Below are 27,423 nucleotides of genomic sequence, written 5' to 3'. Positions count from 1 at the left end.
ATTTTTTTTGCCAGGCCATCATTGTAAATAAGAATTTGTTCTCAATTGACTCGCCTGGATAAATATCTCTCTCTCCCTTTTTCTATCTTGCTCTCCACCTCCCTCCCTCTCCCCCGGTTGATGCATGACTCATATGGACTGAGCCTGCGAGTGGTATAATTCTGGTCCTGACAGGTAGCACTCACTAAAACGCTGGGAAGGGAGCCAAGAGCTGGTAGCAGGCAGGCGAGGCGAGGTGAGGTGAGGCGGGGGCATAGTGCTGCAGAATGGCCTCTCAATGTGGAAAGTGAGGACAGGCTGCCTAGGCATTGAGACAGAGTCACTCCACACACCTAGCACTTGCGTTGCCTTTTGTGAGAGCTACTTGCAACAGGATTTTATTCCATCCAAGCTGTTGTCTTTTCTCACTTGGAGATCGTGGCCGGGTGTACGTTGGGTTGTGTTCCTCCGATTAAAATAAACGGGGTGTAATTACATTTTTTGTTGTTATATTTTTTTAATACCGTGGAAACATGCGAGTGATGCGAGTGATGATAACATCTTTTCATATATTAGGGAATATAACGATATATGGTCTATACTTGGCATCTAGGTTTCTTACTTATGAGTTGCACATATTAGGATATGGGGAGGGGAATGCTATAGTATTACGATAGACATTACTGTAGTATTTACTGTATTGTTTTTGTGGACTGTAGTATACTGTAGTATTTACTGTAGTATTCTTCAGTATACTAAAACATTCTCTAGTAAATAGATGGGCCTTGAAGAATCATATTCTTGTTTAGCTAACCAACAGATGGGCCTTGAACTGTGTGGGAGATTCATGTCATTTTGTCCTCAACTCTCAAGTTTCAGGTTGTATTAGTCGCATGTCGAGGACACACATGGTATACACTGTCCAACAAAATGCCTACTTGCAGGTTCCTTCTCAACAACGCAACAACAATAAGAACGAATAAACATTTTAGCATGAGTATAATACAGAAAGGCACAATTTATAGTCCAATATTTACACATGTTTTGTGGAAGTGGGGATTGGGAGGCACGTCTTTTTTTGTTACACAGTATGTTAATCTAAGGGTCTGAGGGGTTTGTTTGTAGTCTATTTCTGTTTACGGATTTATCCATAACTGTTTTCAACTGTGAATCTCATCCAGAGGTCTTTTTATGATTTATGGACTTGTGTGCTTTTTTTTCTGTGAAGCACTATACTGTCTCTTCACACAACACTATGACATGAGGTTCTCGTCCATCCTCCTCAATCTCCTCTGCTGCTACGATGACAAAGATAACATTTATACTGGTTGCATGTATGTGTCTGTGTTTATGTGTGTGTGTGTGTGTGTGTGTGTGTGTGTGTGTGTGTGTGTGTGTGTGTGTGTGTGTGTGTGTGTGTGTGTGCGTGTGCGTGTGTGTGTGTGCGTGTGTGTCTCTGTGTGTGTGTCTATGTGTGTTTGTGTGTCTATGTGTGTTTGTGTGTCTATGTGGGTATGAGGACTTTTTTGCATCAGTGATGGGTGTTGTAGGTTGGCTGATGACATTGATCTGATGGATGTTCTTGTTCAGACACATCAGAGAACCTGAGCTGAGGAGGACTCATTCTGACCAAAAATGTCTATTATATTGACAAGATATTTGAGTGGCCAACCAATACGAAACTTCTATTCGATCAAATAAGCTTCATAGAGCACATTAACGATGACATTTTTGGTCACCAAATTTGACACTATCATTTACCTCCATACATAAATTCTTCACTTCGTGGTCTTATTTTTGTGGACAGATTTTGGGCGGAGTAAACCCTCTTGCTTCATCTCTTCCTCTCTGTCCTGACTCAAGATTTCACTAGTACTTCCTGGATCCATTATTCTTAGCCACACCATTGCAGCATGGAAAATGTAGTCAATGCTGACTGGACATGTATTCAAGGCATTTATCTGCTTCTTATCTGTCATATATTAAAAATAGTAAATAAACAGCTAATATAAAACACATATTCAAATTAAATACTCCAACAGACCAATCAAGCACGGTTGTCAGATACTCTTATTAATGACATTCCATAACATTCATTATTCGTCTTCAGGAATTGTAGTCAATCCCTGCAGCCTGTTGGTTGTTGGTTGTACGTGTTAGATAGCCAGAGAATCTCCATCACAGTGTTCTACAGACATATATTGTGTGTTGCCTATGCAGTGGGGAGGAACTGAGGGCACCTGCGCTGCAGTGTGACATCCAGAGTCCTCCAGAATGCAGAATACCAGCTCTGCTTCTGTTCTGCTTTTGGGGAGGGAGAAAGGGTGAGAGGGAGGGGAAGAAGAGGAGAGAGGGCGATGTCTGTCAGCCTCAGAATCACTGCTCTCCTTCTCTCTCTCTCTCTCTCCCGCGCTGTCAGTCTGCTCGGATGGCAAATTCCACTCCTGAGGGGGAGATCACCATGGTGACAGCGCTGTGCCACACATGCCTGTGGATGCTGCTGCAGTATAGGGCACAGAGAGCAGGGCGCTCCTATGGCAACTCATATACAACGAGCGGCTCGCACGCCGCTCTCGCCCACACACCCCTGTGGTGCCATGAGCCGTCATGGCAATGTGCAGCTAGTGAACAGTGTTTATGATGGGATGGAAACTGCCGGAACATGACTTTGGTAACCCAACCAATTAAAGGAGACAGGTAACGTTGCAACAATTCAAAAATTCAGTTGAGACTATAAACCTGTACAGCACCAATCCCATTGAAATTTTAGAAATTGTTAGCTAAAAAAATTGATTTCTGTATTTCCTACTTTGACGGAGCTAGATTTGATATGCCTCGATAGAGGCTACTGATGACAGAAGCTCCAGAAAAGGTTCAGGTTCTAAGATTTTCTTCAGGCATCAGAGGACTAAACCAGAGGATTTGTTCTACAGGAGATTTCTCTGAGGGAAGTCATTATTATCTCCCCAGCACTGAAAGCCTTATAGACATCTCTTATCCCTCCCTCCCTCCCTCCCTCCCTCCCTCCCTCCCTCCCTCCCTCCCTCCCTCCCTCCCTCCCTCCCTCCCTCCCTCCCTCCCTCCCTCCCTCCCTCCCTCCCTCCCTCCCTCCCTCCACATAATTACAGCACAATCCCTCTCCAACATGTCTGCAGTGTTCCCTTATTCAAATGTGGCTTAATTACCTGTGGAATTTTAATTGGCGTGGCCTGCCTGTGGGAGACGTTGAGGTGTCCAAGGTCATACTGAGCCGAACACACACACGCACACACATGCACGCACAAGTACGCTTGCAAGCAAACACACACACACACACACACACACACACACATACACACCCGTGCACAGACAAACACACACACACACACACACACACACACACACACACACACACACACACACACACACACACACACACACACACACACACACACACACACACACACACACACACACTGAGACAGATGACAGTCTGCACCCACAAGCTGTTTGCCTAACAGCTATAAGATAAATAATATTGGTTAACCCAGAACTAAAGTCTTGCGAAATTGGTCAGATGCTCGATTAAGTTCTGGGTCCATACATGTTAATTGAAGAGATGGAACGAGGATCGGAACCAGAACAAAGAGCTCCACCCTCTCTCTTTGCAAGTTACAGACAAGTCTATGGGCCAAATGTCCCCTCCTCTTTCCCAAATTTCGAAAGATGCTAACACCTGTAAAATAGTGATTTCTCCAAGGCACTGGAACTAATGCTGTTGGTAATCTCACGCATCCCATTGTACCGTGACAGATCCAAGGTGCCATTTATGTTTACATGTTATGTCCACAAGAGATTATAGGATAAAAGGAAAAGAGGAAGAGAGGGATCATGCGAGGGGAAGACACCAGGGCAAAAATAAATGTCAGACGAATGCAAATGAAAAGGGATCCCTCTCTGACCACACACATACAACCGCCCCACACACAATGTATCACACGTCCAACTGGTAGATCCGTTTCTTATTGTTGACTCAGCTGTACAGGCACATCTTTGCCACCTTCTTTTTGTTCTTACTCTCTAGTCTGTACAGCTGAGTCAACAATAAGAAACGGATCTACCAGTTGGACGTGTGATACGTTGTGTGTGGGGCGGTTGTATGTGTGTACCCTAACTGTTGTGTACGATTCAAAATGGAGCAGAGATGGAGAGACCCATTAGCTGGGAAGGCGTTGTTGTTGTGCCCGATTGCCGGTGGTCCTTCAGTCTGACCGAGACTGACGATTTGCACACATTAGGGCAGGCTAGGCCGGATCCGTTGGCTGAGTGAGAGGGCGGATAAACGGCGGTAAAAGAGAGTAGAAATGTGGGCCATTTCACAGCCCGATGACTCCTAACCAAGCATGTGAGCTGCATGCACGACTGTGAGGAAAATATACAGGATGGATGGGCCTCTACACAGTATGACCGGTGTTCATAGTCAAGTTGTTATGTTTTGATGCGCATACAATAGAAAAACATTGGACAATGTATGATTGTTTGACTGGAAATTCTCTATAAAAGAGACAATGACAATACATTTGAAATCTCACTATGTCTGACCGGAGTTTCAGGTGTGGTCCTGCTTGTCTAGCCTGGGATCCACACTGAACATCGCTCTGTTTTACTGTTGTTTCACTTCAACAATAATGAAACATATGATATTGAGCGTGGATTCCAGGTACACTACTTCTAGTCTACATTTTCACACAAAGAACTGTGGCATATCATCACTGTCTATTCTAGTCTCATTGATAAAGAACACAAACCTACTCTCCCTTCCTCAATACAAATAAGCCCTTTCATATGGAAATAGAGTAATTGATTCCCCAAAGCCCACATTAAAACCTTGTATAATTGCAATCGCTGTTTTGGAGCAATTAAAGTGGAATTTCTCAACAGCTAATGATTATTATGGGATTTGTGTAATTGAGGGCTGGTTGAATAAGCTTTTGGTTTGGAGGCTTCGAAACTAAGTCTTCAGGCTTTCCGCAATGCAGTGGCTTTTGGGAATTTAAGTGAAGTAGAGCATGCATGTTCCCAAAATTACGGTATGTAAAATAGGTTTGGAAATATGTATTTCCGTTCTTGTTTAGTTGATATTATGCAATGATTAACGTCATCACAATGCTATTGCATTGTAATATGAAATAGAAATCATGTAATTTACCTTGATTGCCAGATTGCCAATATACTGCATCACGGTATCTAGATATCTCTACATTTCTAGTTATCTATATATCTCTAGACGTAGAACACTTACCTTACTAAGACCATTGAACAAATCTCTATTCCTCTCATGTCTTTTGTCTAGTGTCTATGGCTGCCCCCTGGCCAAGAAGAGGAAGACCCAGGAGAAACAGCCTCTGGAGCCTTCCCCCAAGAGGAGGCCCTACTTAACCCCTACCGACCCAGAGGTGAACTCTGCTGCCATCTTCCACTCCTATGAGCCTGAACCCATGGATGAGGGAGAGGAGAAGGAGCAGGGGGAGGTAGACGGGGAGATTCAGGAGGAAGGAGAAGAGGAGGAAGGGGAGGAGGGGGAAGAGATAGAGGAGGAAGGATTTTCTGAGGATAACGGGGAGCTAGGTGAGGAAGAGGAGGAAGGAGAAGAGGCAGATGAGGAGGAGGAGGAGGTGGAGATGGAGGTAGTAGGGCCAGTGGAGGTGGAACAGGTGGAGGAAGGGATAGAGGAAGATGAGGAAGCAGATGATGGGGATGATGAAGAGCAAGAGGAAGGGGAGGAGGAAGAGGAACAGGAGGATGAGGGTGACGAAGATGAACATGAGGAGGAAGAAGAGGAGGAGGAGGAAGAAGAGGTCCAGAGTCACCATGAGCCAGGTGAGTTCATATTTCCAATGTTCTGTTTTCTGGGGAAATAAGAGGGGGTAATAGTGTTGGGTGGAGCTGGGAGTTATTTGCCACACTAATAAGCTGCCACTAGAAATGACATCCCTGAGTCTAGGATATACTTCTTATCAACGCGGTGCACCTTTGATGTGGCCAGTGAAAGCCATACCCAATCATGGCGAGATGGAGGCATAATATCCCAGAGAGAATTGAGTTGTTGAAATGGGACTGTCAGGGTGGAGGGAGAGAGGCATGATGGTCAATCTGGGAACATGTGGCCAATAGGGTCCTCGGGAGGAGAGGGGGTGTAGTAAGAGGTCCTCTACCTTCAGTGAACCAGATGCGCCGGCTCTCCCTCCATCAGCCCTCTCCCTCGCTCTCGCTCCCTCTGCGTGTCCTCAATCGTTTCTGACAGTGCCTTCAAGAGCAATGGAGAGAGGAGCTCTCTGAGTTATTTAACTTCCCCCCCCCCCGTCTCAGCGGACGTGTCACATGTGCTCAGTCTCTCCCCCCCCCCCCCCCTTCCTCCCATGGAAATGGCTTCTCTCGAGGATATTTTGGGCTCCCGAATCAGAACACCTCATATACGTCTCTCTCATTCCCTCCCGCTGTTTCATTTGCCGCTGTCCCTAAAACCAACACTGAAACGTATTAGGTGAGGGTGCTACATGGTTCTCAGAAGCTCTGGATGATATGTTTTGTGAAGAATGGAAGAATTAGAAAGCATTTGGTTCATTAGTATATACTTTGGATTTATTTGAGGGATTTTTTGGGGGGGGGGCTTTAAAGTGCGACCAGTTTAGTATAAAAATATTTTGCTATATGACCTGCGGTTTTAGTTTGGGAACACCAGTCCCTCCCAAAAGTCTCTCTCTCTCCCTCTCTCTATATATATATATACAGTGCCTTGCGAAAGTATTCGGCCCCTTTGAACTTTGCGACCTTTTGCCACATTTCAGGCTTCAAACATAAAGATATAAAACTGTATTTTTTTGTGAAGAATCAACAACAAGTGGGACACAATCATGAAGTGGAACGACATTTATTAGATATTTCAAACTTTTTTAACAAATCAAAAACTGAAAAATTGGGCGTGCAAAATTATTCAGCCCCCTTAAGTTAATGCTTTGTAGCGCCACCTTTTGCTGCGATTACAGCTGTAAGTCGCTTGGGGTATGTCTCTATCAGTTTTGCACATCGAGAGACTGACATTTTTTCCCATTCCTCCTTGCAAAACAGCTCAAGCTCAGTGAGGTTGGATAGAGAGCATTTGTGAACAGCAGTTTTCAGTTCTTTCCACAGATTCTCGAATGGATTCAGGTCTGGACTTTGACTTGGCCATTCTAACACCTGGATACGTTTATTTTTGAACCATTCCATTGTAGATTTTGCTTTATGTTTTGGATCATTGTCTTGTTGGAAGACAAATCTCCGTCCCAGTCTCAGGTCTTTTGCAGACTCCATCAGGTTTTCTTCCAGAATGGTCCTGTATTTGGTTCCATCCATCTTCCCATCAATTTTAACCATCTTCCCTGTCCCTGCTGAAGAAAAGCAGGCCCAAACCATGATGCTGCCACCACCATGTTTGACAGTGGGGATGGTGTGTTCAGGGTGATCAGCTGTGTTGCTTTTACGCCAAACATAACGTTTTGCATTGTTGCCAAAAAGTTCAATTTTGGTTTCATCTGACCAGAGCACCTTCTTCCACATGTTTGGTGTGTCTCCCAGGTGGCTTGTGGCAAACTTTAAACGACACTTTTTATGGATATCTTTAAGAAATGGCTTTCTTCTTGCCACTCTTCCATAAAGGCCAGATTTGTGCAATATACGACTGATTGTTGTCCTATGGACAGAGTCTCCCACCTCAGCTGTAGATCTCTGCAGTTCATCCAGAGTGATCATGGGCCTCTTGGCTGCATCTCTGATCAGTCTTCTCCTTGTATGAGCTGAAAGTTTAGAGGGACGGCCAGGTCTTGGTAGATTTGCAGTGGTCTGATACTCCTTCCATTTCAATATTATCGCTTGCACAGTGCTCCTTGGGATGTTTAAAGCTTGGGAAATCTTTTTGTATCCAAATCCGGCTTTAAACTTCTTCACAACAGTATCTCGGACCTGCCTGTGTGTTCCTTGTTCTTCATGATGCTCTCTGCGCTTTTAACGGACCTCTGAGACTATCACAGTGCAGGTGCATTTATACGGAGACTTGATTACACACAGGTGATTTGTACTTATCATCATTAGTCATTTAGGTCAACATTGGATCATTCAGAGATCCTCACTGAACTTCTGGAGAGAGTTTGCTGCACTGAAAGTAAAGGGGCTGAATAATTTTGCACACCCAATTTTTCAGTTTTTGATTTGTTAAAAAAGTTTGAAATATCCAATAAATGTCGTTCCACTTCATGATTGTGTCCCACTTGTTGTTGATTCTTCACAAAAAAATACAGTTTTATATCTTTATGTTTGAAGCCTGAAATATGGCAAAAGGTCGCAAAGTTCAAGGGGGCCGAATACTTTCGCAAGGCACTGTATTTTATGATAAGGCTACTATTGTTTCCTGGGCGCAGATTCGTTAGCGTCATACTTGCACAATTTCTACAGCGAAAACTGTTAGTTTCTAGTCCAAACAGTTCAAAAGATCTGACCCATATTACTGACGCAATGTTTTTCCTTTGGGGGCCCGCATTTTACCCTCATAAACCATGTCGCGAGCGTTCAAAAACTATTCGCGGGTTGTTAACCATTTGTTTTACACCTTGTTCAGTCATGTTTGTTTTAGTTTTTTTGGGTTTTTTAGAACCCTGTCTACAACATCAAACTATAAAAGGGGCAATCAGCAGTTGAAACAATAACAAAGGTTCCTCCCTGACACTGTTTCAGTAAAAAGCTGAGGGATGGGGTTGGTGTAATGTAACCACTCTCAAATGCAGCGCTAAGGATGCAACAACTGAACATCCATGATATAAAAATGATAGTTTTAACCACGTTTAAAGACACCACCGTGTTTGTTTACATTTACTTTGTTTACAATCATTGGAGTAAAACACGGTTATCTTTTGGATTCTGATGGTGTACAGCAGTTGAACTAAGCTCATGAGGCATTTTCTAAGTTATATTAAGACATAAGTCCAAAAACGGACGTAGCAACTGCAGATTGTCCCTTAAAGCTCTCTAACATAATCAATTCAATGTGATCATTAATATCCAAACCAATATACATTAATACATTGAGGCCATTTAAGGGCTTAGTAGTCAGCAAACATCACATAACTGGCATAAATGTTTTTGAAAAATGTTGAATATTATATTAATATCCCAAATAATTAAACTATGACGGGCTAGTTCTTCATCTACCCAACTATAGTAAGGGCTGAAAGGTCTATCCTTCCTTTCCTGACCACAGAGAACCGGCACAAAAATGGCGGACAATCAAAGCATCACCCTACGGGACAGAAGGATAACATCAACAACAGTGCCCCTGGCCCTAACGTCGGCCCTAATGGTGAAGAGTATGAAAACTATGATGAGCTGGTGGCCAAGTCCCTTCTCAACCTGGGGAAGATCGCAGAGGACGCCGCCTACCAGGCCATGACTGAGTCAGAGATGAACAGCAACTCCTCCAACAGTGCCGGCGAGGACGATGATGATGATGATGATGATGATGATGATGAAGAGGGCAATGAGCGCAGCGGAGGCAGGAAGGGCAAGCTGAGCGTGGATCTGGACAGCGACGTGGTCAGGGAGACGGTGGATTCGCTCAAGCTGTTGGCGCAGGGCCACGGCGCTGTGCTCCCCGACGATGGCTACCCAGAAGGCACCGGTTTGGAGGATGGCAGGCATCCCAATGGGCGACCCCACCACCATGGCGTCAGGGGTCAGGCTGAGGAGAGCGAGGAGGAGGTGTGCCTCAGCAGTCTGGAGTGTCTGAGGAACCAGTGCTTCGACCTGGCCCGCAAGCTGAGCGAGACGTCGCCTTCCGACCGCCTTGGACACCCCGGCCTGCAACACCACCAGGCCCATCAGAACCACCACCCTAATCAGTCCCACCACCACCTGCAGCATCAAACCGGCCACCACCACCACCAGGCTCAGCACCAGCCTCCGGCTCAGGCCCACCACCTGCCCAGGTACGAGAGCTGCCAGGAGGGCCAGCAGCCAGACGAGCGTGGGTCCCTGGAGCGCAGCTACTCGGACATGGTCAACCTGATGAAGCTGGAAGAACAGCTGAGCCCGGCCTCCAGGGGGGGCTACTCGGCCAGCTGCCACCAGGAAGGGGACGAGGACACCACGTCGGTGGCCTCGGACCGCTCGGACGAGGCCTTCGACATGACCAAAGGCAACCTGTCCCTGCTGGAGAAGGCCATCGCCATGGAGTCAGAGCGAGCCAAGGTCATGAGGGATCGCATGGCCTTGGAGGGACATCATATGGTGGCCCGAAGGGACAATCATCATCACCACCACCACGGCGAGCACAGCCCCAGACAGAGCAGCGGGGCGGAGGAGCGCAAGTCCAGAATGCACCACGATGGGTCAAAGAGAGCATACTACCCTAAAGGTAACCACTCCCTGAAAATCTCAACACACCCATTCACGACATGTCAGCTAGTATCCTCACCCTGTTTTGTACAGTATTGATGATCCACACAGTGCTAACTGCATTTCAGTCAAACTGGACCGCCTCTGTATTTAATTAACACTCAAAGGCTAACAGGCCCTGGCCTACTGATAGTGTTTCAACAGGCACCAACAGGCCCCGCAGTAACAGACTTGCGTAACATCAAGCAGTATAACTGACGTCTTATTTCGCTCATGAATCTAATAACATTGGACGTTTGCTTGACCCCTGCCCAGTAGTTCAGCTCCTCGCTGGGAGTAGACGGACACATTTCCCCTGGCTGGTCTCAACGCTGCATATCGCAGTGGCAGCAGCAGCATCGACTGCAAGCTTATGTTGTTAAATAGGCCGGCATGCTAACATCAGAGGCTTGGCTTGTCAGGCATGAGAAATGGCAATCTGCAAGGCCCGTTAGGACAGCAAATCTCATCTGCGGGATTCCATCCACGGCCTATTTCTTTTAAATCCACTCTGATACACACCCCCACCGCCTGTGGGAGTGAGTCGTACCGTCTCTGTGTGTGCATTTATTAACCCATAAGAAAGCTTCAAAGCAGATCAGTGGGGAGCGTTTCAGACAGGGTCATTACGCTAGCATCAGGGGGGTGGCGGTGGCACATGGCGTTCATGATTGTTGGATTGTGATGCTGTGTTTTGAGTGACATTCCAATGGACACAAAGGACGTTGATCTAAAAGTGAAATACTGCAGATACTGGTCTGCTCTGGTTGAACCAAAGGGGACATTTTAGTAGTTGAAATCCAAAGCCATTTGAAGTAATTTCTCTAGATAATTCTGCCCGTTGTTCTAAGTCTCCAACAACACGTCTTGCCATCAGTAGCCACAGACCGTTGAATGGCACGATTCAAATCTTGCCAGCGCGACTATTAATAAGGGCCACCCATCGTCGGTTATCACAGATATGTACTGTAATAGTATGTAATTATCTTCCATTAGCACAGGAAGCTAGTGGGGGGAATTCTCAAGGAATAGGATTAGTATGCATCATTTCAGTCTCGAGAACATATAGCTGGCTATACTATGTGTATAAGGCTCTGGTAGGACCCTACAGATCTGTCGACATGCTATTTGTTTTTTCCAAAGGCCATAATAACATTCTAAAAAGCTATCCTCAATGAATCATTTTAAATTCAAAGTCTTCATCATCAAAGGAAGAGACTATGGCCTTTTTTCTAATGTATGCCATGGGGTCGGGACTACTCATTAGTATTTCAGAATAAAAAACATTTTGGGACAATGCTCATACACACAGTCTGTGCTCAACGTGGTTGGGTTTGAGCCGTGTCCGTGGGGGCACCATTGACGATTGGTGGAGATGGGGGCGATAGTGAGCTCCAGATATACACATGGGAGAACTGCTGATAAGCCAGTTTCACACAGGCTTAGTCATTCTGTGTTATCGCCATAGCGAGTGTCCATTTTTTTTAATGAAATATGAAATTGCATTTCTGGGGTGTTGGGATTGAACAATTGCAGCAATTTTCCTATGTGAGAGTGTGTGTGTGTGTGTGTGTGTGGGGGGGGGGGGGTTGCCATTACATGTTAAACAGGTGAGAGTAGTCTGCACTCTTAGAAAAAAGGTTTTCAAAGGGTTCTTCGGCTGTCTTCCAGGTAGAACCCTTTTTGGTTCCTGGTTGAACCAGTTTGGGTTCCTCTGTGGAAACCCAAAGGGGTTATACCTGGAACCAAAAAGGGTTATTTAAAGGGTTGTCCTATGGGGACAGCCAAAGAACCCTTTTAGGTTCTAGATAGCAACTTTTTTTCTAAGTGTTTGCTTCTTACCACCTCCTAACTACTAGGGCCAATTTGGGGGATAATACTGTTAAAAACCCATATGAATTTATGACACTCTAAATGCAGTAAATTAAACAACAGTGTAATGGGACATTCCATTAATAGCGGTGACATACTGTAGTACCCTGGATGCAATGCTCACCTAGATAGTGAGATGACTTTCTAAACCCCCAATATTGTTCTTCTTGGTAGATTCTGCAAGGGGGGACAAGAAGGAGAGTAAGTGTCCGACCCCGGGCTGCGATGGGACAGGCCACGTCACGGGTCTCTACCCCCACCACAGGAGCCTGTCTGGCTGCCCCCACAAGGACAGGGTGCCACCAGAGAGTAAGTCCCATTGAAAACGTCTTATTTCCTGCTTGGGGAGACTGGATTGAGCATTGCCCTCCCATCGCCTGCATTTTTCAGTTGGATCTCATTTTCTGTTGAGTTTCTGGGTAACTCTTTTCCAGAAATTGCCCTTCAATGGTTCTTGTGTTGGGTTGACACACGAGGTCGTCTTCCAATCAGCATGGGGCTGCACTCACTCTCTTTTGCTTTTCACCCTGCTTGATCACTGTTCATGCCTGCATGCAAAGTAATGTCTCCTCCATAGACCAGATACCTAATGGCATGCACATCACTTTGTGAGACTGCTTATGTTGACCAGACGTACCTCTAACTCTGCTTCAGTAAAGGACATAACGTACCATGTAACATTGGTTAGTACGGCTAACGTCTGCCTAGATACCGTTTTCAATCCCACCTGATTGATCTATCAAGATTCTGCCGAATGACTAACAACATGCCCGACTACCTCTGAATGCTGCTTGATTGAATCCATTATTTTTTTGCTGCCTGCATGAGCATCAACGTTACATTTTAACAGTGCATGCCACTGTCTCCGCTCACTACCTAATAATAGTTGAACAATAACCACTGACTCTGGGTGCTCCTAACCCCTTGCTGTCTCTCACCTCTCCCTGTCTGTCCTAAGTTCTTGCAATGTATGAAAATGTTCTAAAGTGCCCTACTCCTGGCTGCTCGGGGCGTGGCCATGTCAATAGCAACAGGAACTCCCACCGCAGGTAAGTGGCCGGCAACTAGGCAGAGCATGCACTGGGAGAGACAATAAGAACTGAAATAGTGGAGTCAATGTATAGTCTGATAGAACATAATAATACAAATGGCGTCTCTGTCCAGGATCTAAGAAAGAGAAAAAAGGGTTCAAAACGGGTATATGTGGGGGTGCCATAGGTGTCTGCCACGAGGTACGGTGTGTCTCAGGGTGAGGATTCTATGGTCAGCACGTACAGTGCCTTCAGAATTCACACCCATAGACTTTTACACATTTTGTTGTGTTACAGCCTGAATTGAGACTTTGTGTCACTGATCTAGACATAATACCCCATAATGTCAAAGTGTAATTCATTTTTTTGCATTTTTTTACTAATCAATTAGAAATTAAAAGCCTAAATAAGTACAGGAGTAAAAATTGTCACATAATAAGTTGCATGGACCCACTCTGTGTGCAATAATAGTGTTTTTTGAATGACTACCCCATCTCTGAACCACACACATGACATGTTTTGTAAGATCCCTCAGTCGAGAAGTGAATTTGAAGTATTTATTTATTCTGTACAGGCTTCCTTCTTTTCTCTCTGTCAATTAGGTCAGTATTGTGGCGTAACAAGAATGTTATTGATCCATCCTCCGTTTTCTCCTATCACAGTCATTAAAACTAACTCTAACTGTTTTAAAGTGACCATTGGCCTCGTGGTAAAATGACTAAGCGGTTTCCTTCCTCTCCGGCAACTGAGTTAGGAAGCACGCCTGTATCTTTGTAGTGGCTGGGTATATTGATCCAAAATGTAATTAATTCACTGCTCGACTGAGGGACCTTACAGATAATTGTATGTGTGTGGTCTTTTCATTTGTTATTCATTTGTAAACATTTCGAAAAACATAATTCCACTTTGACATTATGGGATATCGTGTGTAAGCCAGTGAAATTATTATTTTTTTTATTCAGTCTGTAGCACCACAAAACGTGGAAAAAGGGGTGTGAATACATTCTAAAGGCACTGTACATTCTGTAGGTACGCAGACAAAATCACACACAAGGCATACACTATGAATACACAATGCACACACACACACACAAGCACGCACGCACACAAACACACACCTCCCTCTCCACCCGCAGTTGCTGTAGGCCATGTTATATAGAACACATCTTGTGGGACTGGCACACACACACACTGTGTCGTCATTAGTAGGATTGGGGAGCAGTGCATAACAAAATGGAGAAAAAAAATGGAGATGTATAGCTTTTGTGTCTCTCGTTTCTCTCCTCCTCGCTGTTGTCATGGAAACTATGATACTGACAGCAGTCCTTCTGTCAGGTTGTCACATGGTCCTCACAGATTTCTCTAACACTTTGAAATGTGCGCGTCTGTATGCGAGTGTGCGTGTGTGCATGTGTGTGTGTGTGTGTGTGTGTGTGTGTGTGTGTGTGTGTGTGTGTGTGTGTGTGTGTGTGTGTGTGTGTGTGTGTGTGTGTGTTACGGGGCTGGCCGTATAACATTTTTATTTCACTCATGGATATGAAATGATTAGGAGAGGCCCCCGGCACCACATTTGTCTCACACACAAAAGCAGCGACGGTTTGTTTGTGAGAACGACTGATTTGTATGTGTATGAACAGCCTGGTCTCATAAACTAGACGTAACATAGTAAACATAAATCAAATCAAATGAATATGATATGTTACATTTGGTATGGTTACATAAGACAGAAGGTTATTTAAGGCAAAAACTATAGTAGGATGGTTGGCCGTGCCGGTTGGGTGGGCGTATAACGCAAATGTCTAGCAACCCAAAGGTTGCGTGTTCAATTCTGATCACAGATAACTTTAGCATTGTAGCTAATTAGCTACTTTGCAATTACTTACTACTTTTTAGCTAGTTTGCAACTACTTAGCATGTTAGCTAACCCTTTCACTAACCCTAACCTTTACCCGTTAACCTAAATCCTAACCTTAACCTTAACCCTAACCTTAACCTTAAACCTAACTTTTACCCCTAAACTTTAGCCAGCTAACATTAGCACCTAGATAATGTTAGCATTAGCCACATAGCTAACGTTAGCCACAACAAATTGGAATTTGTAACATTAAATGTTTAGCAAATTCGTAACATAATGGACAAATTGCAATTCTTAACATATTGTACCAATTGGAATCCGTAACATATCATAGAAAAGGATGATGGGCATCCACTAATTAATACATACCATTCAAAACTTAACATATCAGTGTCCCAGATTTACATCTACTATGTTACGTCTACCACTGAGTCCAGGTTCGTTTGAAAAAATACTCTCATATACTGTAAGAAGTGCAAATGTGAGGGAGAAAGGGGAATAAAACGAGGAGAAAATAGAGGATGAGGAAGCAAGAGGGGGAGAGGTGATAGGGGAAGATATGAGGCTGTACAGTAGCTGGCATTGTGGTGAATTAGTTCTCCCCAATGTGCCTACACAGAATGCCTGAAAAGACTGAGGTATATAGCTAAGCTCAGCAGCCAGTACCCAGGCAGCCAATAACATGTATCTGCAAAGCTCCGGCTTTGCAATTAAGAACTAGGCCATAGAAAATAAATAATTCATACGTGGGGCCCCATCATATAGCAGGACATTTGTAATTCTGTTTAAATCAAAGCCAAATTTAGCTGATTGACTGGATGTGTCTGTTGTCGGTGAGGCAGACTGTGTAGGTGTGTGGGGGGGTACATGTCTGTGCAAGTGTGTGTGTGTGTGTGTGTGTGTGTGTGTGTGTGTGTGTGTGTGTGTGTGTGTGTGTGTGTGTGTGTGTGTGTGTGTGTGTGTGTACTTGCTTGCGTACGTACATGCATTCATGTGCATGTGTGTGTGTGCTCTGGCCAATTAGGCCTCACTCTGTTTTGTGAATGCTGTTACAGCCTCTCGGGGTGCCCCATCGCTGCTGCAGAGAAGATGGTTAAAGTCCAGGAGAAGCACATCCCATGTGACGGGGGCCCCAAGTCCAACCAGGCTTCAGACCGTGTGCTGAGGTACTCACTCACACCCTCATCACATGACCACCACTCCCCCAGCCTTCCCGCTCATCCCAGTGCATTCCTGGTAGCCGTGAATGTAACCTCTGACCTGCATCAATCTCTCATACCTCATATAGACGTAGAAAGGGAGAACATACGGTAACATCATGTACATTGTACATACAATAGACAGGACATAGCCGACCGTAGTAGCTCTCATGATTTTGCTCTTACAAATGAAGTCCCCCTAGTGGTTCAGTGAGGACGTACACCATGCAGTCAGACAGTCAGACCGCTCTCACCGCGTGTACACAAACACGGCCCCCCTGTCCATGGTTATCTTCCAGGCCAATGTGCTTTGTGAAACAGCTGGAGATCCCACAGTACGGTTACAAAAATAACGTCTCCACCAGCACGCCGCGCTCCAACCTGGCCAAGGAGCTGGAGAAGTACTCCAAGACCAGCTTCGACTACGGCCAAGGCTACGACAGCCAGCAACACATCTACGGTGGGGGGAAGAGAGGCCTGGTCCCCAAGCCCCAAGGACGGGACTTCTCGTCTAAGGGATATGACGGTAGGGAATGACTGCCTATGCACTCTCACGCATGCACACACACACACACACACACACACACACACACATGCAAGCACGCATGTTGGCACGTGCATTGCAGGCGCGCACACACACATGCACAAACCCAGACAGGAACACAAACATTACTCCCAGGTTCTAGATCACTGCTAAGACAATAGGGTAAATGTGTTGAATAACTCTATGCAACACATATACAATGCAAAGAAACGATTGAAATGTGTATTCCTAAAGCCCAATTTTTGAGGCTATATTTCATTTCCATCAATTTGATACTGCATGGCATAGTTCATATTAGATGGAACAACTCCAATCCGAATTGGAGATAAGTATAGAACACCACCCATTTCCTTGGCCCTGATGCATTTTCAAGTTGCTGGTTTCCCCCAGCTCGCTCACACACTCTGCTGCCTACAAACCCTTACTGTGAAGCCCGTATTCACTTGTCGCACCGCTCCCATCCCTCTCGCTCGCGCTCTCTCTCTCTCCCTCCTAGCACTCTCCTCGCGCTCTCCATCTCTGTCTCCCTCGCCTCGTTCTCCAACCAAGAGCACAATCATTTGCTCTGACACAGCATTCACCGTGGAGCAAACCATCCACTGGAAGACTTCTCTGTAGGTGTTAGAAATATCTATCTACCTACCTTTCTATCTATATCTATATATACAGAATGTGTATATATATATATATATATATATATATATATATTCTTTAAATTTTTCTATATTTCATGTCTTTTTATACATCTCTGAATTTTTTTAAATTGGCGGGGCCAAAATCTGGCCTTCGGCATCATTGTGTGGGACTTTATCTATGTACTGTATGTGTGTGTGGGACTTTATCTATGTACTGTATGTGTGTGTGGGACTTTATCTATGTACTGTATGTGTGTGTGGGACTTTATCTATGTACTGTATGTGTGTGTGGGTGTGTGTGTGCATGGATGATGTCCTGTCCCTGATGGCTGCACTGTATGTGTATACCGTATGTGTGTCTATATGTCTGTGTATGATCTGTATGGTGTGCTCCCTCCCTGCAGCCAAGCGCTACTGTAAGAGCCCAGCCAGCAGCACAACGAGCAGCTACGCTCCCAGCAGCAGCAGTCTGAGCTGCGGAGGGGGAGGGGGCGGCAGCAGCGCCAGCAGCACCTGCAGCAAAAGCAGCTTCGACTACACACACGACATGGAGGCTGCCCACATGGCCGCCACGGCCATCCTCAACCTGTCCACGCGCTGCAGGGAGATGCCCCACGGCCTGGGAGGCAAGCCCCAGGATCTCCTCTCCCAGGTAGGGAGGACTACGCCCCAGACTCATGCTCACACTCACCCGGCAGGCTCCAGCTCCGCCTCTGGGGCGTTGCGTAGCTCTCTCTTGCTTTCTCTCTCTCTCTCTCTCTCCCTCTCTCTCTCTCTCTCTCTCTCTCTCTCTCTCTGTCCAACATCCCTTCTCTCTCTTTATCTCGCTCTCTCTTTCTCTGAGCCTCTCTTCCCTTCTCTCACTCTGTCTTTCCGCCCTCCTTTTCTGCCCTCTTTCTCCCTCACTGCTCTCGCTCTCTTTCTCCACCCCATCTTCCTCTCTTTCAGTCCATTTATTTCCCCTATCTTTCTCCCTTTCAGTCTATTTATTTCCCTTATCTTTCTGCCTTTCAGTCTATTTATTTCCCCTATCTTTCTGCCTTTCAGTCTATTTATTTCCCTTATCTTTCTGCCTTACAGTCTATTTATTTCCCCTATCTTTCTGCCTTTCAGTCTATTTATTTCCCCTATCTTTCTGCCTTTCAGTCTATTTATTTCCCCTATCTTTCTGCCTTCAGTCTATTTATTTCCCCTATCTTCCTCTCTTTCAGTCTATTTATTTCCCCTATCTTTCTCCCTTTCAGTCTATTTATTTCCCTTATCTTTCTGCCTTTCAGTCTATTTATTTCCCCTATCTTTCTGCCTTTCAGTCTATTTATTTCTCTTATCTTTCTGCCTTAGTCTATTTATTTCCCCTATCTTTCTGCCTTTCAGTCTATTTATTTCCCCTATCTTTCTGCCTTCAGTCTATTTATTTCCCCTATCTTTCTGCCTTTCAGTCTATTTATTTCCCCTTATCTTTCTCCCTTTCAGTCTATTTATTTCCCCTTATCTTTCTCCCTTTCAGTCTATTTATTTCCCTTATCTTTCTGCCTTTCAGTCTATTCATTCCCCCTATCTTTCCTGCTTTCTTTATTGCTCTTTCAATCTATCAGACCACATTTGCATTGTATCTCTGACAAAATAGGGGATATTATATCTTCCTTACTGCCACCCTGAGTCAATTCTAGTGAAAAGTGGGCCCTTGTCTGATTCAGTCAACAATGAGTCAGAGGCCTCCTCCACAAGGTTAGGTGTCAGATGCTTTTCTATGCCATATCATTTAGGTTTTGCTGCTTTGCTTATTACAGAATAACGCAGTCTGGTCTGGCGTCCTGTGATTCTGTGTGTGGCACATTCATTACATTATGGGGTACAGCCTGCGCTAAAGAGCGACCAATTTGGCAAAATATGCTGTTTGACCAGGAGTTTTAATTTGGGATCACTCTGCAAAAGAAATTATCCTAAATATATACAGTATATATATATACAGTATATATTTTTTTTACATTTACAAATCATGTCGTGGGCCATTCTAAAACTACTTGTGGGCCGGCATTTGTTTTACACCTTGTTCAATCATGTTTGTTACCTCATTAAATAGCTAGCTGACAACCTGGTAACTTTACCAGTATATGCAAACATTTGGGGACACAGAAAGAAAGGAAAAGGGATAGCTTCTTGAGGAGATCAATGGTCATAGCAATGAATACATGTCAGATATCTTGCATGTCATTATCACAAACTTGACATTCTTAAAGAGACAGTGCACAATATTCAATGCAATCCATCTCAATAGGAAAATAGTGCTTTTACACAATGTAGAAACCTAATACTCCACGAATGACTTTTTAATTTCAATGACAAGTATTTGTATCAACATTTTTGCTTTCTTTATATCAACAAATGTATTTACATGGTTACATTTGTTTTTAAATTCTAGGGCACAACATGTGCTTCAGAAGTAACTAGAATTCACATAGGCTATATCTTAGTAGATACAATAAAACCGTATTTTCTGGTGCTCCTAAATTTGATGTTATGCTACCAATGGTGCACCGGTGCTACCAATATATATTTTTAATTTAGAGCCCCGGTGCAGGGCAAGCACAGCCATGAGAGCAGTATAGTATCTAACATTGTGAGACAAAGAGATGCATTGGGCGCGGTGGACTGGAGCCCTTGGCTTTTTAAGACAGCCTGGAATGGATCAATGAGCATTTCAGTTGCCACGCTCTCTTTCTCTCTCGCTCTCACACTCCCTCTCTCGGTCTCTTTCTAGTAATCATGCCCCCTGTGCAGAGGCAAGAGAGAGTGACCTCTCTGTGAGGACATGGTCTTGCTCTGGCGCAGTCTGTCTCTGTGTGCACCATCGTCGTCATCATCATCATCATCATCATCATCAGAGCGCCGCGGGGATATTCCCTGTGTTGTACATTAATCTCCTCTCCACCACAGTGCGGGCTGCAGAGTGGGCCAAAGAGGAGGAGTAATTATTCTCTCCCTCGCTTTCTCTCTCTGCTTCTCTCCCTCTATCAACCCTCTCCATTCTTTCTCTCATTCTCTCTCTCTCTCCTCTTTACCTCCTACAATCTCCTTATCGGGCTCCTCCTTCTCTCTTCTCCTTCTCATCTTTCTTTCATTCTATTTACCTCCCTCTCCCCCTTCTCTCTTCATCCCTCCCTCCCTCCCTCCATCTCCCTCTCTCTGACAGAGTCCTGATGGGGACGTGGATGACAACAGTACCCTGGACCTGAGTGTGAGCCGTGGGCAGCCTGGGGGTCCTGAGGGGAGTGGCACGGTGCTGACGCCCCTGCAGCCCATGTCCCCCCAGCGGCAGGCCCTGCTCAACAGCAGCCGCTGCTACCAGATGAGTGAGGCCGACTGCTGGGACCTGCCAGTGGACTACACCAAGATCAAGCGCATCACTGACGATGATCACAAAGAGGTATGGGGAAGGGCCGCAGCATTATGGGTAATGTAGTTATGGGGTAATGTGTTTTTTGTGTTCAAAATTTGTATCTATTGAACAGAATAGTCCTCTATTATACTCAAATGGTCTCTTGCAGTGGAGGCACAATTCAAAGGTGGCTTATCCAGAAAATATTTTACCCTCTGCGAGTGTTCAATATTCCTTAATGAGCCATAGACCGGCAGCACACAGGTAATGGTGATTTGATTTGGGGGGGTATCCAGTATCCACTGATAGTCTTTCACTGACATCTAGTTGATGCTACCGGTACTGCATTGACTCAATGAGTGAATCTCAATTGTTTTCCTTGATACCTCACATCCTCCCTCATCGTCTCCTTCCCAAAGCACATTGGAGCAGAAGATCTGAGGTTCCTCCCCTCTGAGAAGGTGGAAAGGAAAGAGGAGAAGTGGAATCAAGGAAATACATTTGAGATTTCACCCAATGACTGCTTGACGCACACAATTGTGGATTCATGGTTTGTGAGATACATTAAGGCTCAGCATCATTATATAGTTGGTGCCTGATAGATCATCTTTACACGTTGTACTTGAATCTCTGATATTACACAAAGCCACCCATGCAGTAAATTGATACACTTGCACTGTCAGATTAAAAAGCTTGAAGTTGAAGTGGTGTAGTCATAACCGTAATTGGGCTTGCTAATAAGGCATGGATGAAACATTTTCAGGGGGGGGCATGAGCATTGAGAGTGAGGGGAGAGGGTTTCTTCAGGATTGCTTGATACCAAGAAATTGGATCTTGCTGAGTATTTGAAAAAAATGGGATGTGAGATGTGTGGGATGTGAATATGAGTATGAATTGTAATCGTGTGCTAATTGAAAAAGAAATGTAGGATGTGTGAATATGCCAATGTTATGGTCATAGGCTACATGATGACATGATGTAGTCTTCCTTTTTTTCATCCCTCCACCAGGTCGATGACCTGGACCCATTCCAGGACCTTCTGGATGAGCAGCACTATGGAGGGGACGTGACCATGCCCAGCCCCAAACACAAGTACTCCGCCTGCAAGGAGGGCAAGAAGGAACTCATCACGTAAGACCAAAACAAGCTTATTTTGTCATCCCCTTTTTACTACTTGACATTCATTATACCCGCTTTACCCAGTGACCATTTTCCACATCTGCTGTTGTCATTGTATGTCTGTGTGTTCTCTAGTCTCTCAAACTGCCAGTTAGCTGACAAAAGCATCCGCAGTATGATGACAACCAATGCCCAAGACCTCAAGTAAGCATAACCCCTATTTCTCCAGTGTCTCTGATAGAGACAATTGTGCATTCTATATTTTAGTCTTTACATAGCCTAGCAGACCATTAGCCTGATAAGTGTTGACGCTGTCAGCTTTGGTATTACCCAGTACCCTGTAGTCACTCTCCTTGTCCCCTCTGTCCCAGGTGTCCCACTCCGGCATGTGACGGGTCTGGACACATCACTGGGAACTACGCCTCGCACAGGAGGTAGCTTGCAACCCATCATAATGACAAAAAGCCACGCAGGGTATTCAGCAGCCCCTGACATTTCAGATTGTAGAAGACAGTGATGCATAGATACATATACAGTATATTACCTATTTTGTAGTGCATACCTGACAGTTGTATGGATTGTTTAGACTTCTCTGTTTTCAGTTTCACTGAGCTCTGATAGTCATTTGTTACCGTATATGCATGTACACTACCATTCAAAAGTTTAGGGTCACTTAGAAATGTCCTTGTTTTTGAAAGAAAAGCACTAGTTTGAGAAACAGATGCCTCACAAGTCCTCAACTGGCAGCTTCATTAAATAGTACCCGAAAAACACCCGTCTCAACGTCAACAGTGAAGAGGCGACTCCAGGATACTGGCCTATTAGGCAGAGTTGCAAAGAAAAAGCCATATCTTAGACTGGCCAATAAAAATAAAAGATTAAGATGAGCAAAAGGACACAGACACTGGAGGCCAGCATCCCGGAGTCGCCTCTTCACTGTTGACGTTGAGACTGGTGTTTTGCGGGTACTATTTAATGAACCTACCAGTTGAGGACCTGTCAGGCTTCTGTTTCTAAAACTAGACACTCTAATGTACTTGTCATCTTGCTCAGTTGTGCACCGGGGCCTCCCACTCCTCTCTCTATTCTGGTTAGAGCCCGTTTGCGGTGTTCTGTGAAGGGAGTAGTACACAGCGTTGTACGAGATCTTCAGTTTCTTGGCAATTTATCACATGGAATAGCCTTCATTTCTCCGAACAAGAATAGACTGATGAGTTTCAGAAGAAAGTTATTTGTTTCTGGCCATTTTGAGCCTGTAATCAAACCAACAAATGCTGATGCTCCAGATACTCAACTAGTCTAAAGAAGGTCATTTGTATTGCTTCTTTAATCAGGACAACAGTTTTCAGCTGTGCTAACATAATTGCAAAAGGGTTTTCTAATGATCAATTAGCCTTTTAAAATGATAAACTTGGATTAGCTAACACAACGTGTCATTGGAACACATGGTTGCTGATAATGGGCCTATGTACCCCTATGTAGATATTCCATTGAAAAGAACATCAGCCGTTTCCAATTACAATAGTCATTTACAACATTAACAATGTCTACACTGTATTTCTGATTCATTTTATGTTATTTGAATGGACAAAATGTGCTTTCAAAAACAAGGACATTTTTAAGTGACCCCGAACTTTTGAACAGTAGTGTATAGGTTACATGGCTTGTCTTGAAACCATCTGATACCAACTTTACAGAGCTATCATTCTGAGATGTTATTTGTCTTTTGATGAACTGCAAATGTGCTGATGTTGTACTCATACTCTTAAGATGGTAGTGAACTGCACAAGACCTTTCCCCTCTAGTCTGTCAGGCTGTCCACGGGCGAAGAAGAGCGGGATCAAGATACTGCACAGCAAGGAGGACAAGGACGACCAGGAGCCAATTAGGTGAGGGTTGGAACGGATAGCAGTATAGCATATTGGTGAGTTTGTGTAACGCCCGTCGGAAGAAGTGGACCAAGGTGCAGCGTGGTACGTGTTCATGATTCTTTATTAAATCCGAACACCAAACAAAACAACAAAAGAACGTCACGTTCCGTAGGCCACGCAGAGCTAACAAAAAACAACATCCCAGAACCTAAGGTGGCAAAACAGGCTGCCTAAGTATGAATCCAAATCAGAGACAACGATAGACAGCTGTCCCTGATTGAGAACCATACCCGGCCAAAACATAGAAACACAAAACCTAGAAATAAAGAACATAGAATGCCCACCCAAATCACACCCTGACCAAAAGACATCAAAAGGCTCTCTAAGGTCTTGGCGTGACAGTACCCCCCCCAAACCTATAGGGGAGGGTCCAGGTGGGCATCTATCCGCGGTGGCGGCTCTGGTGCGGGACGTAGACCCCGCTCCACCTCTGGCTCACCCCACTTTGGTGGCGCCTCTGGTGCGGGGACCCCCGCCTCTGACCCCGGACTGGGGACCCTCGTTGCGGGTCCCGGACTGAGGACCCTCGTTGCGGGCCCCGGACTGGAGGCCATCGCTGGAGGCTCCGGACTGGAGGCCGTCGTTGGAGGCTTCGTGCCATGGATCATCACTGGAGGCTTCGTGCCATTTATCATCACTGGAGGCTTCGTGCCATGGATCATCACTGGAGGCTTCGTGCCATGGATCATCACTGGAGGCTTCTTGCAGCAGGTACAGGACTCACCAGGCTGGGGAGTCACACAGGAGGCCTGGTCCGTGGAACAGGCACCGGACTCACCAGGCTGGGGAGACACACAGGAGGCCTGTTCCGTGGAGTAGGCACCGGATACACTGTGCGTAGAGCCGGCGCAGGATATACTGGGCCGAGGAGACGCACTGGAGGTCTGGAGCGTAGAGCTGGCACCTCCCTTCCTTGCTGGATGCTCACCCTAGCCCGGCAACTGCGGGGTGCTGGCACAGGACGTACTGGGCTGTGGATACGCACCGGAGACACAGTGCACAGAGCCGGCGCAGGATATCCTGGGCCGTAGAGACGCACTGGAGGCCAGGAGTGCTGAACCGGCACCATCCGTCCTGGCTGGATGCCCACTCTAGCCCGGCCGATGCGGGGAGCTGGGATATAGCGCACCGGGCTGTGAACGAGCACTGGAGACACCGTGCACTCCACCGCATAACACGGAGCCTGACCAGTACCAAGCTATCCACGGTAAGCACGAGGAGTTGGCTCAGGTCTATAACCTGACTCCACCAATCTCCCCGTGTGCTGCCTCTCGGGCTTCTGTGCTAGCCGTGTCCCCTCGTAACGCTGGGCCCCTTTTCTATCTGCCTCCGCCTTCCTACCACCTGTTCCCATGGGAGGTGATCCCTTCCGGCCAGGATCTCCTCCCACGTCCTGGATCCTTTGCCATCCAGGATATCCTCCCATGTCCAGTCCTCCTTACCATGCTGCTTGGTCCGTTTGTGGTGGGATGTTCTGTAACGCAAATCGGAAGAAGTGGACCAAGGTGCAGCGTGGTCCGTGTTCATGATTCTTTGTTAAATCCGAACACCAAACAAAACAAAAGAACAATGAACGTCACGTTCCGTAGGCTACGCAGAGCTAACAAAAAACAACATCCCACAACCTAAGGTGGAAAAACAGGCTGCTTAAGTATGATTCCCAATCAGAGACAATGATAGACAGCTGTCCCTGATTGAGAACCATACCCGGCCAAAACATAGAAACACAAAACCTAGAAATAAAGAACATAGAATGGCCACCCAAATCACACCCTGACCAAACCAAATAGAGACATAAAAAGGCTCTCTAAGGTCAGGGCGTGACAGTTTGTCAACATACAGATGTAGGATCTTAATTTGAGCCAGTTTGCTACAGCAGGAAAATAATCCCGCAGCAACAGGAAATGTGAATTATTATGTAGATTATAATTATTGGACATTTTTTGTAGGATTTAATACATTTTTCACAAGGGCAAATCAAGTCTGGCATTTTAAAGTGAAAAGTACAAACTGTAGAAGCCTTTTTAAACCTTGAATACACTGCAAGCTTGCATTTCCTGCCATGCAGGAAAATTCTCAGCAACAAAAGAGTGATCAAATTAAGATCCTACATCTGTATTCTCTTGAAGTCATGGTTATGCATTTCACCTCAGATTCTCTACAACCAGTGTAGTACACCTAGTGGGTACAGTACATTAAAGATTACCTTTCCACCACTTAAGGAATGCGATAATGTTAAGCGCATATGAACTTGCCGCAAATCAACTAAAGTTAACTATGTGTCCTTTCACCAATCACTTCCCAATCTCTGCACAGCTGTTGCTGCCACCTCTATCCCTGCGAGGTTCACTGGATGTACCATCATCATTAACATTGCAATCATAATTAACACTGACCTCTCCACTGTCGGGGTGGAGCGGCCCGCAGACACACTGTGCTAATTCTAATCAGCCCAAATGTCACTCTGAAGGACAATGTAGAACCACGGGTAAATGTCTTTTAACCGGAGACCGTTTTCATTAGAGTAGCTAATCTTTTTCTAGTTGTCTTTGTATTGTGTGGATGACATTTACCAGGGACAGGTGTGCTGCAAGTGAGGAGAGCGAGGTCGTGTCCTGACTGACCTTTGTGACCCCTTGTCTCCGCAGGTGTCCAGTCCCAGGCTGTGACGGACAGGGTCACGTGACGGGGAAATATGCATCTCACCGCAGTGCGTCGGGCTGCCCCCTGGCGGCCAAGCGGCAGAAGGATGGCTACGTCAACGGCTCCCAGTTTGCATGGAAGTCCGGGAAGACAGATGGCATGTCGTGCCCGACCCCGGGCTGCGATGGATCAGGACATGTCAGCGGGAGCTTCCTGACCCATCGGAGGTGGGTGGCGCTCTGCATGGCTCTGGTGTAGATGAGCAACTGTGTCTAAATGTAACCAAGTACTGGATCAATAATGTAAATTATGGTTGAGTCCAGCAGGGTTGGAGTCATATGATTTTATTCACCAGTAGTGTATATTCCTTTTTTCCTCAGTCTTTCTGGTTGCCCCCGTGCCACCTCAGCCATGAAGAAAGCCAGAATGACTGGGGTAGAAATGTTAACGATCAAGCAACGGGCAAGCAAAGGTAATAACCAGGCGCAAATGCCAGTCAGAATGCCCCTTGACTATGCCACTTCCTGGTTTTATCAAAACATATTCAAGCTGAATCCACAGTGCATTTTCCCTTTTTCCCCTTTTCCCCTTTTCTAGGAATAGAAAATGATGAGGACATTAAACAGCTGGATACAGAAATCAAAGATCTAAACGAATCAAACAATCAAGTGGAATCAGACATGATTAAACTTAGGACACAAGTAAGATTCATGCATTACTTAATCGAGATTAATTCATTAATTATTATAGGGCAATCAGTCATGCTAGTTTTGGGCAAATTCTGAAACAGGTT

At 45.4% G+C, this 27,423-nt stretch overlaps 1 protein-coding gene across 5 annotated transcripts in view; it reads left to right on the top strand.

Annotated features, from left to right (window-relative positions):
- The window catches only part of LOC139415307 (myelin transcription factor 1-like, a), a 49,957-nt gene that overhangs the window by 17,424 nt on the left and 5,110 nt on the right, over window positions 1-27,423 (top strand). For 2 of the 5 annotated variants that reach the window (XM_071163345.1, XM_071163341.1), the window contains exons 6-20: window positions 5,312-5,838; window positions 9,251-10,402; window positions 12,469-12,603; window positions 13,253-13,343; window positions 16,236-16,346; window positions 16,679-16,905; window positions 17,963-18,210; window positions 20,752-20,985; window positions 21,947-22,068; window positions 22,192-22,260; window positions 22,428-22,490; window positions 23,862-23,945; window positions 26,636-26,857; window positions 27,011-27,102; window positions 27,228-27,331. In XM_071163345.1, coding sequence (XP_071019446.1) covers window positions 5,312-5,838; window positions 9,251-10,402; window positions 12,469-12,603; window positions 13,253-13,343; window positions 16,236-16,346; window positions 16,679-16,905; window positions 17,963-18,210; window positions 20,752-20,985; window positions 21,947-22,068; window positions 22,192-22,260; window positions 22,428-22,490; window positions 23,862-23,945; window positions 26,636-26,857; window positions 27,011-27,102; window positions 27,228-27,331 — 3,481 coding nt within the window. Of the gene's footprint in view, window positions 1-5,311; window positions 5,839-9,250; window positions 10,403-12,468; window positions 12,604-13,252; window positions 13,344-16,235; window positions 16,347-16,678; window positions 16,906-17,962; window positions 18,211-20,751; window positions 20,986-21,946; window positions 22,069-22,191; window positions 22,261-22,427; window positions 22,491-23,846; window positions 23,946-26,635; window positions 26,858-27,010; window positions 27,103-27,227; window positions 27,332-27,423 lie in introns of all 5 variants that reach the window. The other 3 variants (XM_071163343.1, XM_071163340.1, XM_071163344.1) reach the window with 2 other exon arrangements.

Source organism: Oncorhynchus clarkii, chromosome 8 (assembly GCF_045791955.1).
Source record: "Oncorhynchus clarkii lewisi isolate Uvic-CL-2024 chromosome 8, UVic_Ocla_1.0, whole genome shotgun sequence".
In the NCBI taxonomy this organism is placed as follows: Eukaryota; Metazoa; Chordata; class Actinopteri; order Salmoniformes; family Salmonidae; genus Oncorhynchus; species Oncorhynchus clarkii.
Note: the sequence above shows the minus strand (reverse complement) of the source record. Positions and strands in the feature narration are given on the sequence as shown.